Source organism: Numida meleagris, chromosome 2 (assembly GCF_002078875.1).
Source record: "Numida meleagris isolate 19003 breed g44 Domestic line chromosome 2, NumMel1.0, whole genome shotgun sequence".
NCBI classification, from domain to species: Eukaryota; Metazoa; Chordata; class Aves; order Galliformes; family Numididae; genus Numida; species Numida meleagris.
In genome coordinates this window covers 105,914,123-105,931,346 of record NC_034410.1, presented here as the reverse complement: position 1 = coordinate 105,931,346, position 17,224 = coordinate 105,914,123, and the positions used below count along the sequence as shown (strand labels likewise).

Genomic DNA, 17,224 nt, shown 5'->3' with positions numbered 1-17,224 from the left:
TGTGGCCATTTTGAAAAGCAAAGCAAAGTGGTTCGGGGAGGGTTATTAACAAGCAGCACTAACTGCAGACCGCTAACTCCCAGCAGCAAGAGCTGTGGACAAGGGAGGACAGGCTGGCTGTAGGACTTGGAATCGCTTCCAGACTCTTGTGCGAGCCTCCTTCATGCCTCTGTCAGGAATACACCCAGGAAGTCATGCGCTGAAGATGCAAACAGAGAGGTGCATTTTTTGGCTTTCAAAAACAATGTGTCCAACTTCCTCCAGATGTGTAATATTAATCCCATGTGAAAAGGTGAAATGAAAGATTAGTGCTGTGCGAAAGCAAGGAAAGTTGGCAAAGCCCACAGCCAGCAGGAAGTCTAATCAAAAGAATAATTAGAGCCACAAGAAACCCTCTAGCCCGCCAGAGCCCTTCCTTAAAAACTATCTTTAGTAATTTAGCAGACTTGCTAATGATTTAGTGCACGAGCTACAGAACTATGGCAGTTAGTGGGTTAGTGCTCTCATACTGACCGTGAATTGTTGTGAAGCTGATTTACATACAGCTTTATAAGAGAATGCTCATCAGCCACAGGACTGGCTACATTTATACCCCCAAGTAACCTGAATGATTCAAACAATGAAACCTTGTTAATACTCCAAAAAGTAAGCACAGAGAGTAGCGTGTTCACAGTGAATTCATTAAATAAATGCAACTTACAACCACTTAGAAAGAACACTGACTTGATGGTTTGTAGGTGTTTGTTATTTTTTTTCCCAAATAAATAGATGCAATTCAAATGTATAAGAGTTAAAAATAATGAGAGTAAGCCGTGAAGCTCTTAAAATGCAGTTAGGACAAAGAAACAAAGGTTACAATAGCGCTTATTATACAGAATTATTTTATATATCAGGGTACTGTTAGCTCAAAAAAAAGCCAGAACCAGCCACTGCATCATGAAAACTTTTGTTGTATAAGGATGAAATACTATGTGCTTAGTCTGAGTTTCTATGGTTGTGGGTTTTGTCTCCTGCCTTCAGGGGATTCTCCATCAGTCAGTTCTTCCTCTAGGAGGAAAATAATTCTAATGGCCCAGAGATTACCTACATTTAATCCTGACAGTTAGGCAGTCAGTTGAATTACTGAAGAAGACAAAAGTAAAATTATCAGGAATTTTTCACACGAAAAAAAATAAAAGTTGTACAGTAAACTGCTGTAATTATTCCTGCAGGTTCCAGACCTACATGTCAAAGCGTACTTTTTTTGAAAGGGACTTCTTGGGCATAAATAGAAGCAATAGCTATGGTCTTAAAGAGCATTGCTTTTAATGACCTGTCTTGGAGAGGCCACAGACAGATTATTCTGCCTTGTCCCAGCCCATAAAATCCCATATACTCCAACTGTAGAAACAAATTTGCATTTGCAGTGTCACTGCCTGTACAGGCAGCAGACGTAGGGGCTGCTTTGGGGCTGGCTTTCAAAAAGCATTTCAGATGTACCCAGCTGCCACCTGCACTAAGATAACAATGAGAGTTTACAGTTTATAGCTCCCAGTACCAAAGTTCATAAATCAAAGTAGTAACCAAACATCTTTACTTTGACATTTCAGTGTTGTACGCTGAGGATTTCTTTTCTGTGTTAAAAAAGGTATCCATGCACACCCAGAGACAGTGTTCGGTTATTAGGGAACACCGAAGCACTGATGAATACAGCAAGGACCAAGCAATAAAATGCACCTGAGGAAGACATATCACTCATCTTCCCCAATATAACAAGATGTTATTTTTCTGCCACCTTTTAATCTATGTATGTTGGTAGGCTTACATAGAGATTAGGTGAAACAGCCAGCAAATGCTACACATGTATTTTGGACATATGAGCCAAAATACTGGGCCAAAATGTACATACTCAGCTGCAAGCACCTTTTCTTTGGGATTAATGTTTCTGATCACTCTTCTCTGTATTGTTTCCTGAAGACTCACCATATTCCAAGACAACCCTTCCTCTCTTGTAACCTTTAAAGAAAATCTGAATGGCTTAACAGAAGGAAGGATGCCTTGCTATCTTGTGAGAATGAACACATTTTCCCTTTGTTCATACCACATCTTGCAGTATGACGCAGGCATTCCCGGTAGGTAATGGTATGTCCCAATCTCTGTGCCCACAGTGCTGCAACATCTACAAAATGGCTTATGTAGCCTATTCTCAGCCTCTGTCAGCAGATGACTGAGTTGCATTTGAGCACATTTAGTAGGACTTAAGGGTCCAAATAAGAACCGGTGCTCTACACTCCACTGTGAGGAGTTTGGAGTGCCCCTACTTCATCTCTCCATCTGGATATCTGGGTATCAGTCCAAAATAACCAAGGCATTTCTCTGCCCATGTCTGCTAATTTTATGTTGCCTTTTTTGAAGGGGGAAATTAGAAGTGGAAACCTCTACCACCCTCATATAGTGATTTAATTAGAGTAACAACTCACCTTCTGTTTGCAAAAGGACTTCCTGAGGGAACCGAGTGGGAGAAGAGTGTGTCGTTCATGCTGGTTACCGGTCGGGGGGGCCTAAAAGAAGGTAAAATATCTAGTTGCATTGATTTGGTACAAAAAATCCATCAGCAACAATTATTTACAGATAATTAAATATGTTTCTTGTTTAAATTAACATTACAGCAGGCATCTTCTGTTTTAAGTAACAGATTAAAATTAAAGATGCTGTGTTTTTAACCAGAAGTTGATAAAAACACATTGTTACTTAAGTCTAGCAGGAAATAATAGTTTTACGTGTTCTGAGGTGGGTTTTAAGCAATTCTCTTGATTTTGTTCCTAATTTGGCAAGTGTACTCTTTCCAGAGCTTGTAGTTTGTGGTGCAGTCAGTGCATTCAACTAGCCAGGCTGAGCACCAGTAGCAGGTGAGCTGTGGCAGCACAGAGGTCTGCATGAGGCAGTTGCCAATAAATTTCACAGCTTTTCTTGGATTTATCCCTGGCACTGTGCTCCTTGCTGCCGTATCCCCACAGTGACCACAGCATACCCATACCCCTCAGTGTCCCATAAAATACTTGTAGTACAAAACTGCCTTAAGTGCAAAGCTTTTCAACCGGTATATTAAATCCCTAAATCAAAATTTAAAGTAAGTTTCTAGTTTAAAAGGACCTATTAATAATGATGGTTTTATTATTACATTTTTTATTTCCCACTCTTACCAAAATGAAATGAGAAGGAATATTTCCTCTGCTTTCTTTTACTGTCTCCTCTTAAAAACATTTTGTGCATAATCTTTTTTTGTGCCCATCAAAGCAAATTTTTCCCTTCTTAATGGACTTCTTATACAACACTAGGCAAAATATAAGGATACTTTGGAAAAAACAGAAAATATGATACTAAAATCACAGGGTTTTCAGGTATAAGCAGAACCTAATGCTATATACAGACCAGGCTGTCAAATGCCTGGATTTCAAGTTGGTCATGATTCCCTTTAAACTCTGTGGAAAATCTGTCTTGCTTTCTGAATTTTGCAAATGGACAAATCAAAATACAGTAGCCATCTGCAAAAATTCACTATGCTCTATTATGCAAGACAATCAGTCATCTAAACTCTTTGTAAGAAACAAAGAAAATCAGTTCTGCACAGAAGTGAACTATTAATATATATTTTCATTTTTACTTTGTTACTCTTCAAAAACAAACACAAGTATCTTCTTTGGTGAGTACAAATGGATTTCCCAGCATGAAACTACCACAATGATTTTAAAGAAATTTAAAACTGGGAATAGAAAGATGTAGGATTTTGCATACTTATGGGACAATATACTTTTTAGCCTGTGTCTTCGGACCCATGGGCAAAATTGCAGATATAGTTGGTCAGAACTTGTGTTAGAAACAATTTTGCATCCTATATACTTATCTCTGGATGAAGAAGTGTTAAGTATTATTTTCTGTAAACTGCCTCATCAGGGCTAGGAAGAGCTTGGGCAAGGCCATCATGGATGATTCCATGATAATGGAAAGGTCATTGTAGGATGAGCCTTGAAATGCAGAGATTTGAAAATAAACTTTGAGAGAATACTTGGAAACTAATGGGTACGCAACTGGCGATTTCTTGGCTGGGAACTGTAATTATTTAGGAGCAACTACTGATCTGCTGCTTTCTCAGTTTTCACAGCGCAACCACTGCCCAGCAAATACATTCAAACTCTAACTGGGCAGAGGCCAGCCTTTCTGAAAGATGGGTCTAGCCCAGGGCTGCACAGTCATAGATGCCAAAGATGACAGGAGGAGAGGCTGGCTTACAATGCTCCCCTTGAGTGCAGGAAGGAGGGGTTTGGCAGAGCTTGAGTTCCACTCTGCCTGGCACTCCATTCACTCCTGCTGATTGTGTGGAAGTAGGTACACTGCATCCATGAACTTCAGCAGATCATTACATACGTGCTTCAGGTTTATGTCTTTTCTAAGTTTTATCTCAAAGCCAGGGTGGAAGGGAAGGTTTCTAACTCCTAGAAAAGTTCTTTCCTTTCAATATGTCTTTGCATTCAAAAACAATGATCAATTTGGCTGTGCACTCCGATAAAAGGTTAGGGATTGGTAATGATGAGATCATGGAATTTTCTCAAGCTGTTTTCCTCCAACAAGCATACTAAAGAAGAAAAATACTCACCAAGTATCTCTTTTGCAGCCAAAATGAAATGGAAAAGAGAAAATTAATTAAATTGCCAGTTTAAAAATATGTGATCTAAGTACAGTGTTGGACAATTTCCACTCCTATGACCCTGACAGTGTAAAAACCAAGAGAGCCTCTACACAGAAAAGGTCACCGATGCTGCTGAGATATGCAGAGTTACTCTTGTGTACAGATGTCTCTAAACTCCAAGGCTTTGCTAAACTTTTGTGATCGGCATTTGTTCATCAATTCTTGTATCAAGAAAACCACAATTAAAACAAATCTGAGCTTTCCCAAGTCAAGTTTCTGCAGGGTTGATGCCCACTGTCAAATTCCTCAGATTTAGCTTAAAAATCAAATGGATGTTCAAACACATCTACAAGGACCTATATAGGTTGGTGATGTGGTAAAACAAGAGCAGTATCCCTTATGGTAAAACAAAGGAAAACTCTTAGCTATTGACTAAAAATGCAAATCTTTCAGAGGTTATTTCTAAACTTCTGAAAGTGAGTGACTAAGCTTTCGATAAAAGTGAACTGATGATACTCAATCAACTTTCTCAAGGAGGCAGAAAACACTTAAACAATACTACCTAAAAACGCTACGTAATAATGCATGCTATGGCATAACCCATGCCCATAGTAAAAAAATAAATAACAGGAATTTTACAAAGTGCTCCTTGCTGGTCTAAACTACCCCTACTGATGTCGGAAATAACGCTCCCACTGGCTTAGATGCAAACGACGTTAGGCCACTGCGGAATGTATTTGAAAATCCCTCCAACCTACAGTGCCATTTTTGTTGCCAACCTTAGCTATAGAAATGCAAAATGCTCCCTTTGTAACTCCTCCATCAGATTAACCACACATTGAAAACTATCCTAAATGAGCCTTAGATATATTACTTAATTGAAAATTTTGTGTGGCTCCAGTAAAACAGAAAAATCCTGCTGTCTTTCTGTCTGCTACCGCTCCTAAGTGAAAGAACGATAAAAAGCAAAGGCAATATAGTAATGCAGAGAGTATTTGTACTCATCTAAGGAAGAAACTACTAAAAAAAGGATACAGTTTTGTTGCCAGAATTCTTCCATTAAATGCACGTATAAAAACCTTTTTTGCCTGGATTCTCGCCCAGAGCTGTTTCTCTCAACTTCCATTATGTTTAAAAATAAAAATCACATTGGCAAGAAGTTATTCTCGATGAGGTACCGTGGCATATTTCTCCCCTCAGTTAATTTATGTGAATTATGCTGTAGATCATGCTACTTCCACAACTTACAGGTTTTTCACTCACATCCCATTATATCCAATATAGCTATATTGCCTTCAATCTACGGATAAAGAGAAATTCTATCATAAAACAAAATAGATGGTGGCTCATTCTCACATCCAATCACTCTAAATTATGCCCATATAGATTGGAAGAAGGGAAGGTGTTAATTTCACAGCAAAGACTTGGAACAGATCCTACTCAATTACGGTACCTTCTCCTTCCCTTACCTAACTGCACTCAGCCCACTCACAGCAGCCCAGCCCAGCCATCTTCCAACACGCCCTGAGGCCTCAGAGGCCCTGAGCCACCAGGGAACGGAGGCTTCTGTTTTGTTTCCATGCTCCCTGGCTTTCCAAATCTGCCCTGTGACATTACCACTGCCTCTACCAGCATAGCCAGGCTTTTACACCAGGCAGGGCAGAGTGACAGCTCAGCAAATCCAACTCCAGCTGATGTGCTCCAAAGAGCTCCTCCACGAGGAGCTGTGCAGGTGTTAAGTGACAGCTGAGCCTAACAGCAACTTGGCACTGCCTATCTGCCGGGGCACTTCTAGTCTGAAGACCAGAGAATGCTTTCGGGGCTTGGAAAACTTTTATAACTGCACAAAGAAGGATACAAAAATGTAAAGATAATAGGCCCTTTTTAAGTGACTTGTCAACTAAAGATGCAACTTATGCAGACTCATACAGCTGGTCTTTGAGGTCAGTTGAAGTTGTGGCTCCACTGAATTCAGTGAGAACTCTGAATTCTACAAAATTGGTCAGACTCTACTTTTCTCTAGTGCCTTGTGTCACTACCTTTGGTACACTGAAGTCAGGTGTCTATAAACTGATGTTCTAAGCATGAACACATCCCAAAGTGCTGAAACTGCATGAAATTGCATGAAATTGCATCTTCTCTATTTCTGAGGAGAACACAGACATACCATCATTGCGTCCCATATTTGATTATATGTACATACTTCACTGACCTTCTAGTGAAGACACACCAGAAGCACGTTTTTGTACTAATTACCTCTATCAGCAGATTTGCATTTGTGATGCATTGAACTTGGTAATGACACAGCTGCCTCCTGTTCTGTTCAGAGCTATAGCATCTAGGCTAGGTGTAAGCAAGTCCCACAACAAAGCTTACTTTCTCTACAGCGCACAAATACTTACACAATATGAGCCAGGTTTAGAGGTTTTTCAGGCTGGTCAGGGAACATTGGGTGCAAAGGTTCACGGCTGGAAGCACAGCTTAAAGACTTGCTAAGTGCATTAGTTAGCTTCTTAGCAGGTGATTTCTGGGAGGAACAAGGAAGGTAGAGGTAATGTGGACAAGTAAGGTGCAAACTGCTTCTGCTGTAGGACTCACAAAACAACAGGAAGCTCTACTGCTTATATCAGTATGGCTGACATTCCCCCGTCCCTTCCCACCCCACTCTGGTAAGCCATAGACCATTCAGACTGGAGAAAAGATTGCTCTTACCTTCGGCTGCCTTCAGAGAAGGCTCTGGGGAGGTATATCTATACAGACAGGTGCAATTGCCATGGGTCCCTGCAGTGCTGTGCTCAGGTAACACAGAAGGTAGGGCAGTACAATGAGAGGTCTCCCAGGCTGGAGCTGGCTGTACCTCACCAGCTGGCAATGTGAGCTGAATCCATCTGTTTGTGCCTGTCTGTATAGCTTACTGTACAAGACACCATGCACTTTCAAGCTGGGGGCCGGGTACAGAGTTGCTACATTCTTTTTCCTTCTCATGAGCGTTTCTCTCCTCAGCTCAGCACCCTATTGCTATAAAGCTCCTCTTTGGCTCCCTGTTACACTGGGGAATGAAGCAGGACCTGGGAAATTTCACACAAATGTGGCCAGAATTGCACCAACACGGCAACAGCACGTGAGAAGAGGCTGACAAACTGTCATTGCTATCAAAAGACTGAGAGGCTCTGTGCAGAATGCATGAGTTTCAGCCTCAAATACCACCAGTCTTCCAACAGCAAAAAAATCAACATTCTCTGCTTTACAGTTTTGTCTGAGCACTCCTTGCAGTTGAATCCTTCTCTAGGCATGAGATTGGAGATCAAGGACCACTTTTAGGCTTTGTGAGAGATTCTTGGGGAATCCAATTCACCTCTCTGTGACTCAGCTTCTCTGCCAGTTAAACTGGGGCTGACGATCCTTACATTCTCTCCTCCCCCATAAAAAAACAGCTCAGCAGGATGAAATTTAAAAATGCCTTTAGAATTAAGCAACAGTGGTGTTGTATATATGCACATGCAGCCCACATAAAGCTGTTACTGTAATCAAGGTAATAATGAAATATTTCTATTACACAATCCCATCCTAAATACGTAAAGTTCAAGCTTTTTCTCTCATATTAAAATTGCAATTTTACTCTGAATTCAGATCAATTGAAATCCACCACGTATATGAACACCTTTAACCTGCATATGGAGCTTGATATAGATGCATTATGGATAATACTAACCTACTTAGAATGAATGCTAATGAACGCTATAGAAAGGCAATTTCAAACTTGAAGGAAAATGTTTGTTTCTGACAATGAGGCATTTGAAACACACTAGGTATAGTCATGTTTTGTCTTCTGTTGAGCAGAAATCTTACATGTTAAAATGATTTCTTGCCTCTAACTACAGTTCTCTTGCTACAGCCAAAAATGGTTTTATAGCACAGATTGGTAAAAATGGAGCCAAAGCTAGGTAGCTGGCACTCCCCTATTCAGAGACTAAGCTCAAGTCATTGTGTCTATGCAAAAAGCAGCAATTAAGACCCACAAAAACATTCACAGACCCAGATCTGCTCTGAGGCAGTGCAGGGCCATGTGACTGGCATACAGAGCAAATCACATCAGACTTAACCCTTGCCTGCACCATCAACAGTAAGACAGCTGTTTTATAGACGTTAAGTTTCAGAGCTTTGTTAAGAAGCATACAACAAGCACTGTATGTATGTGAATTGTTGCTTCACTTATCATTTTCTTTTATAACAATTATACTTTTGTCATATTTGAGATCAGTCAGGATTTGTTTGCCGGTCTCTGGCTGGGCACCCTGAGGGATGGGGAGGCCCAGGGACCCAGGGCTGTCTGCAGCCCTCAGGGAGCACAGCCCCCATACCTGATGCCCTTCTGAGAAAGGTAAGGTAGCTGTTGATGCTTCTGTGGCAGCTTACAAAAGGAATTTTACGATAAAAAAGCTGAAGTCTGCTTTTCTCCACAATAAACACTGCCACGGATAGATCTAAGCCTATGACCACGCTCAAATCTACCGTGCCAGGACCATCCCAAACACTACATATATTCTGCAGCCACTTGATTGGAAATACCGATGAGCCAGCGTTAAGCCACTTCATCTACAGGGAGCCAGCAGTGTCCAACAGGGACAGCTGGGGACAGTCCCATGGGAACAGGAGGACTTACTGTGTGGCTGGTGCTCTGCTCCGGGCCCTCGGCGCTGCGGGCCTGCAGCTGTCACACACACGCGCCCCGAATCCACGCTCCAGAAAGTCTGTTCCCACCTTCGCGGTCTCCCGTCAGCTCACTGGGATGCAACTTTCCCACCAGGTTGCTGATCCCAACTGGCAGCCCCTGCTGTGAGCCCCCACCCCAGGGCAAAGCGCCCGCGGCCAGGAGCGAGCCTCCCCTTACCCATGACGTGTACTCTTTCATTTGGTGCTGGTTGCTGTGGGAACCGCTGGCATGGCCTCTCCAGAAGCAGTCCTGACAGAGCTGGTAATTGTGGCATTGCTGGCAGCGGTAGCGAAACCCCATCATGCTCTCACTGTGGCAGTAGGAACACTCGACAGGATGGAAGACTGGGAGAGAGAGACGCCAAGCTTTAACTCCAAGCAGAGGAACCCAAGGAAAATCTGATACAAAAAGCCCTGAATGGAAGGGTGAATCTTTTCTTTCCAGGAATCTGAGGCATCAGGCGCTGTCTGCAGCTCTGACCCATGGAGCTCTATGTACAAAAGCTCATGCACCCCTCCATGAATCTGGCCTGAGCTGCAGACAACAGTGACCACACTGGGCCCTAAGCCCCTGACCTCTGCTGAACAGATACCTGTGCCTCTGCTCGCGGCAGCAAGAAATATGTTCAAACTGTATCTAAGAGAATTTAGAGGAAATACACAAGCAAGAAAATCCCCTGCAGCCTTTAGCTACACTGCTGGAGGAAGCTGAATGTTTTGCTATGCTGTTAGAAGGTACAGCAATGTGCCCCAGAGAAAGTAAGACTTGCTGCCTGGTTACTCCAAGCACAGCAATGCACTCAGGCATAAAGTTGTCCTTTATTACCTCTGTCTCACCTGTACAGCTGATGTCATTTAGGCATACGGAATTATACATTTGGCTTTGGAAACCTCATTTTGGAAATGTGGCCATTGAAGGAACCGGCTTGGTCCTGCTCTCTGCTCCCCTCAGAAGCAGGCAGCGATGAGGATTCGAGCACTGAGCACACTAAAGCATCAGTCAGGACACTCTGAACTCCCCTCCTGGCGCTTCTGCTATGTGTATTCCTCTCTCCTCACCGTACCATGAGTCATACTTACCATGGGATACTGTACTTCTCCTTCTACCCAAACACCTGCTCTTCCCTCGTTAGGTTCAGTCTGGGAGGATTTAGATCAGTCTAAGCATGTCAGGTTTCATTTCCTTGCCAGAGTTTTGCAGCAGGAAGGGTTTGTGCTTGAGGCTGGGAAAGTGTGCAAAGCCAGTGAGGGACAGGGATGGACGAGGAGAGCAGGAGGAAGCTGATGGATGACAGGACCTGGAGGAAGGTGGGGTAGACTGCTGGCTCTGTAGCCAAGGAGGACTTAAGATTGTCACCTCACCCACCTTCATGCCTTTAAGTGGAAAGGGGATTTAGTACAAGAAGATGTACAAAAGTATCTGTCTCCTGTTATCACCAAAATGGCTGGACATCTCGACTTCCTCCAGACTCTCACTTGTAAGAAACTCTTCTTACTTGTAAGAAATACACTGAATATTTTTATTCCCCAACAGTGTGAGAATATATGATTTGTTCTGCTTTCTGAGCCTTGCTTCTTTACCCTTGTGCTGTCTCAAAGCTTCAGTTATGCTAGAGGCAAACCTTCCAAGAAGCAGGAACACAAGAATATTCAACAAGCCCCTTACACAGCAACCTCAGAGGCAAAACTCTGGACTGGAAAATTGTTTACAAAAAATCTATTTATAGTGCAAAATTAGTATTTTAATGTGGGTTTTGTTTTGGTATAAACTTCTTCTTCCTTTAAATTTCCCTTTTTCTAGCTTTAACAGTACTGGAATAATGCCTGTCAGCATGATTGCCTCCTTTTTACAAGTACACCTAAACACAACTTTTTACAAGTACACCTAAACAAGACAAGCATTCCTCATACTTTTTTGGCCTATTTAATATTGGCAGTATTGGTCATTCTGGACAGCAGCAGCAGGCTGGTTTGGAGCTGAGAAACTCTTCCAGAAGAGTTCCTGAGGACCTGTACAGAGTTTGTGGGGTGCAATTTAGTGGCCACACACAGAAATGGGACAGGCAGACTTTCCAGTTCTGCCCCTGCACTTTCAGTGTGGCAGCACTGTCTGTGTCCTAGAGAAATCGTATATGAAGGGTTTGGATGGTGGACTCCACATTTGTGAGCATGGACTTTTGCCAAGGTGCTCAAGGAGTTGTAAGTCTGAAAGACGTTTCTGTCCAGAGATAAGCAATGTGTTCAGTGCAATAATCAAAGCAGCTAATCTTCATGGTCCTTTCCTGTCTTAATGTCTGTCATCTACTCATTCTGGGAAGGACAATCCTTAAAGAAAAAGAAAAACCTCACAGTTAAATCTTCATCTTCCACATAAGCAAAAGGCAAGGATGAATCAGGAACTTCCTTGCTCCTTTTCATAGTATATTGCCTGGCAGCATAGGCTAAGGAGGAGTCCTTCTTAAGGACTTCTTAGTTGGTATTTTGCAATGCACTGGCCTTCTCTTGCCAAGAATACCACATGAACGGAAACTGCCAAGCTGTTCCTCCACTACTGCCATATGTCACAGCTAATAAAAGCCATGGCCTTGAAGTATGTGAATGGATGAAATCCTATCACTCTTTGCTTATCCAGAGCACAGGAGGAGTCGGCATGATCAGGACAATTTCCAGAGCACAGCAAAACTTCATCACAAAATCACAGGATCGTAGGGGTTGGAAGGAACCTCTGGAGATCACCTAGATGAAGCTCCCTGCTAAAGCACGTTTCCTGGAGTAGAGTAGCCGTGTTTCTGGCTGAAAGACTAACAGGATTCTTTAAATATTTTACCAGTGACTGTAAAAATAGCACATGGAATCAATGAACACAGTACAGTAGTTCCTACAAAATCACCCATAGAGTGAGAAAATCATCACACAGAAGTTTACTCTTGTAATGTGATTTTTTTGGCAACAGCTCTTACTTACCATTTTCAACATTTGCCAGCCGATGCAGAAGTGGTAACCACACGAGACACTGTGGCGGGGGATCAGACATGAGAGTATCCAAGAAAGTGTTTAACGTGACTTTTTTCTGCTCAAATAAGAAAACAATCATGGACAAAGAATCAGTAATCAGATATAACAACATGATTTTATCCTGTCCTTAGAGAAACACTTGGGAACAAGCTTCAGATACTCTTGTAGCCTTGGTTTACTGAAAAGAACAACTGATACTAGGAAACATGGACTATTTTTAGGAGTCAGAATTTGTATGACTTTCATGAGGCTGGGCTGGAGATTCCTAGTTCCCACTTATGAGAAGAGTCTTCTGAAGTCATCAGCCAAATATCCTTCATGAATAAAGTTCACATTTACTTTCACAAATGTTTTGAGTACCCTCTAACAAATACAAGTAAATGTAGGGTATCGCTGTGCATAGCTAATAGTCAGCAAAGAATGGCTGATAGTCCAACAAAGAAAAAAAAACAATGACAAGGGAGTATAATTTCAGAAAACAATGCAAGGTATGAGCAGATCATCACAGCAGATTGTGTCATAGCCTTTGGGCCACGGAAAGTGGCTGTGGGAGAGCTCTGACTGTGGGACTTCGAAAATGTTAACTCTTTATATCTATAAGCACCACACCACTCTATCTTTCTAAGAGATTTCAATTCTAAAATAACCTTGTTGATTTAAAAATCTAATATCAGGCCTTAAGTTTCTTAGATGTCTGGAGTCACCATAAACCTTAGTTCAGATTTTTTCAGACCTATTGGTGATATTTCAGATTCAGATTTCTCTGCCATAAGTCCTTCCTCTTTCCTATGTAGTACATTGGCTACAGAAAGCATACTAAAGTACACAGCTACTGGTTGGTCCAAGAGAGAGAGTCCTTAAGAAATCAGAAACTGAGCCTTCCTTTAAAGTAAGATTAAGATAAAAAATATTGAGTCCTCTTGAGAATATGTGCAGGTGTAATTTACAGACATACGTATTTAAGTGGCATCCCCACATCCAAAGTGAGTGCAAAGTTTTCATATTTGATTGCTTAAGTACTGCCTTAACTTGCTGAAGAAGGGTGGTTATCCTCATCAGAAAGGAAAACAGCAGCTATGCAGTGACACGTATTATCTTCACGTGTAGTGGAGTGGTTTAGGAATTGAAATTTCCAGATGGAGTGCCTCAGCTGCATTTATATACAATTGCTGCCAGATGTACAGAAAATCAATATTTCTCTTATACACTGAGTGATCAATGGAAAACTTTGCACTCCGGAGTAATCTGGTTGAAGTCCAGGTTGAAATGTTGCAAGATATTGCAAATTATATAAAGGTTTCTATCCCTCAAACAAGAGAAAATACTTCAGGCTTTTTGTGAAAACCATCTTGATTCTTTAAAGAACAGAAGTAGCTGGAATATGAGATCTAAATCTTAATGAGATACTGCTTTTCTTTGCCATACTTGCAGTATGGAAGTCCAAACATACCATCTAGTAAGGGTAATTAAAGCTCTGCCAGTCCCCAAAGACAGCCTGTGTCAATGCACTATCAGAATAGCTACCACCTGCTTGTTGTATGAATGACCTTCCCAGAGTGGATAACCAAATCTGGGAAAAGAAGGATCCTCCAGTGCCCCAGCTATAGGGCCAAGCAGCCCTGTCTCCTCTCTGCTCTTGCTGGGAGGTAAGTTGGCAGAGCACCCACAAGTGGTCAAAGCAAGCAAATAGATGGGGAGACAAGAACAGCTCTTCCACAATGGATCAAGCTTTAGCATGCAACTGTAATTTGCAATAGCAACTAAAGCAACTTAGCTTCACCGACAGCATTACAGCCTGGAGGAGCCATGTGGAGGAGTGACCATTCCTCCGGTGGTCACTGGTTTTATGGATTGGAGAGAGCGGTGCCCCTTGAAAGGGCACCAGGAGAACAATTTCCATACATTTTAAAAGACATGTTTCCTTCTGCAGTCTTTATCAGCTGCTGGGAAAATAGAAACAGAAAGTTGTTTTCTAAATATATATCACATGCAGATGGGGTCTGGCTTTGTGGAATAACACTTAGCCAACTGATAAGAAAATGAAGTTAGTGCCTATTTTTTTTAGTTTGGGATAAAAAGAGAAATTAAAAGTATGGCTTTTAGCATCATAGCACTTTTTAATATGAATACAATATGATATCACATTAATCCTACCCATGGGGGAAAGTGGTGGCTATAAAACTCCTTTTTGAGCCACAGATCCATATTCTGAAACATTAAATCACTTGTTCTGCCTGGCATTTCCATAAATTCCATACATTTGCTGATGAGGAAACGCTGTTTCTATTTTGATCAGCCATTCCCTTCAGCAGTGGTTCAAAGAGGAACACACATGGTTTAATTAAATGAATGAGTACAATGGGGAAGAAACAAACATTTCTGCAACAGGTAAATTCCTTTCAGATGCAAACTGAAATGGATTTGGCATCACAAGCAAAAGATCATTCCTAGAATTTTTTTCTTCCTGTGCCATTGAGGAATCTGCTTATTATGGGGCTGAGCTGCTTCTGGTCAACCAAAGTGAGAGCAAATGGAAGTGGCTAACTGAGCACCCCAGACCCCTGCCTTACCACTCTGGAGGCGTGGGGACAATGGCTAGAAGTAAACAGGCACGTAATGCATTGAAGTACTATGGAATAAGGATGACTCATGCGAATGTGTGAGAGGACTCCCTTCTGCAGCAGAATACATGTATTGAGTCAATAATATGCCTGAATGTTCTGTCCTAGGGAAGGCAAGGTCTAGGCTATGAAGCAGACGCGTAAGTGTTTCTGTAGATAACCAAAGTACCAATTATTTTTTACACAAAAAAGCTCAGAGACAGCGATCATACCATCAGTGTAACTTCCTAGCTGTGGATAAAAAGAAAACATTCATAATGCTTGGAATCTGCCTCAATTTTTTTAGACAATAAGGAGATGATCGAGGACTGAATTTTTCTGCAGTGTTGTATGTACTGCAATGAAAAATATAAAACCGTTTGGAAGGCACTTAAAAACAGTTTTCAAATAAGAGTCCGATTTGTTATTATAATTTTTACCAGAAGCAGTAATCTTGAAGCCAGTCTCTGCTGAATGCTAAGCCCGAATTTCTTAACTACCACACGATGTCCCAGTAGCTGAAGCTCACAATTGCCATTGGTTGGCTCATGCAAAAAAGGATAGAGCAGGAGACTCATTTCTGCAATAACATGCTAGCAATTTTTTTTCAAATTAATAGTTTAACCTAATTATGTTTTTTAGATACTGTGCTACAGTGAAATGATCAGGTTTGCTCGGGAAAGCGATATTTTGAAACAAAAAACTATTTAAAAAAAAAGGAAAAAAACAAATACAGCAAAAATGTATTAGAATATCAGGATGAACATTTTAATACACCGATCTGCTTGGATGTACAACCTAGTGGGCACTGAAGCAAACTCCCTCACTTGAAACTTTAAAAACAGTACTGGAGAAATCACATGGTACTAATACACGCAAACATCCTATGCTTAAGCATAAATAGTAATTGTTTCTACCTTATATAGCCAATTAACTCCAATAGAAGTTTCTGAAGTTCAGGAATGCTTAAAACAATAGAGAGAATGCTGAACTTATCCCAAGGTACATTAAGTATAATATGAGAAAATGAAAGCATGACTGTTGGTGTGATGAAGACTGTGGCTACCATTTATCACAGTGTCATAGGGATACACTGCTTAGAGTCATATTTCAAAACTCCTGTTCATTCCTAGTGACGGCTGAATGAGAATTGCATAAAGTGAATGTAAGTGAGTTACTGGACTAGATTTACAAGAACACTTGGCTGCTCAGAAATGCAAACCAGCAGCTTTGTAAATCCACTGAGTACTGACATCTCTCAGAGACACAACTCTGGGTAGCTTTAAATGGAGTCTGTAAACGAAACCACTTAATGCCTGTTTGGAGGCTCTATCTTAAGGTAGCTTAATATGTCTGGTCCACTCTTATTTGGATGCGGTGTCAATGAAAGCACCATTTCTGATGGCTGCTTGGATAGAAAATGAGGCCTGAATGACACTGTAAGCAAAAAGAAGAAACTAATTTTTGATCTTCATAGTATCGTGTTCAATGTTGAAAGCTTGAATGCTCTGTTGCCATGCAAGAGCACATTTTTATTATTTTAACACAAAACTACCGAAAGTCACTTTACTATGTAAATTCTTCAACATAATATGAAGTGCTGTTTTAAATCCCCCACTGTGAAACAAGACTGTTTTCACACATGCAAGCATTATCATTTAAAATCATTTGGGAGATGATTCAATAAATGAATTTCAACAATGCCTTTCAGTTGACTGGAGAGCCTACTGATTAGTGATGAAACTGAAGGAAAACAAAAAATGAGACTGTTTTGCATGAAAATGACACTATACCCGCTCCATTTGTTCAACAGTATTCAGTTACATTTTGGTAATGAATGTAATGAGAAGGAAAATAACATTCTATTTCTAACATTTTCCCAGTTTCAGCATCTTCCCTTATGTTACATTTATGGCATTACTCAGTGTGCTGCATGGCAAGTGCCAGAGAATCTCTCTCCTTCCACTGTATTGGAGAAGTGGACGCTCAGCCCTGATTATGGGATATTTCAAAGCGTTCGATCTTAGTTGCTGCCAAAGTGGTGTATTCAGCATGCCTACACAGGCTGGTGAGGTGTGGCAAATCTTATACTCCCTTCAGGGAAACCTCACTGTTTTCCTGATGCTATCTCATTGATGATATCTGTATGGGACTAGGGATTTTCTAGTGCCTACTGATTTCCATTTTCAATGGATGTTGAAGATGAAATTTTCTACTCCCTTGTAAACTT

The 17,224-nt window shown here is 41.2% G+C and overlaps 1 protein-coding gene across 17 annotated transcripts in view; it reads right to left on the bottom strand.

The window, feature by feature from the left end:
* The window catches only part of DTNA (dystrobrevin alpha), a 177,104-nt gene that overhangs the window by 43,469 nt on the left and 116,411 nt on the right, over positions 1–17,224 (bottom strand). For 8 of the 17 annotated variants that reach the window (XM_021386446.1, XM_021386447.1, XM_021386434.1 and 5 more), the window contains exons 7-12: positions 12,344–12,449; positions 9,558–9,724; positions 7,069–7,193; positions 4,634–4,642; positions 2,460–2,540; positions 514–603 (exon numbers count right to left, since the gene is read on the bottom strand). In XM_021386446.1, the coding sequence (XP_021242121.1) occupies positions 514–603; positions 2,460–2,540; positions 4,634–4,642; positions 7,069–7,193; positions 9,558–9,724; positions 12,344–12,449 (578 nt within the window). The remainder of the gene's footprint in view (positions 1–513; positions 604–2,459; positions 2,541–4,633; positions 4,643–7,068; positions 7,194–9,557; positions 9,725–12,343; positions 12,450–17,224) is intronic. The other 9 variants (XM_021386441.1, XM_021386440.1, XM_021386448.1 and 6 more) reach the window with 3 other exon arrangements.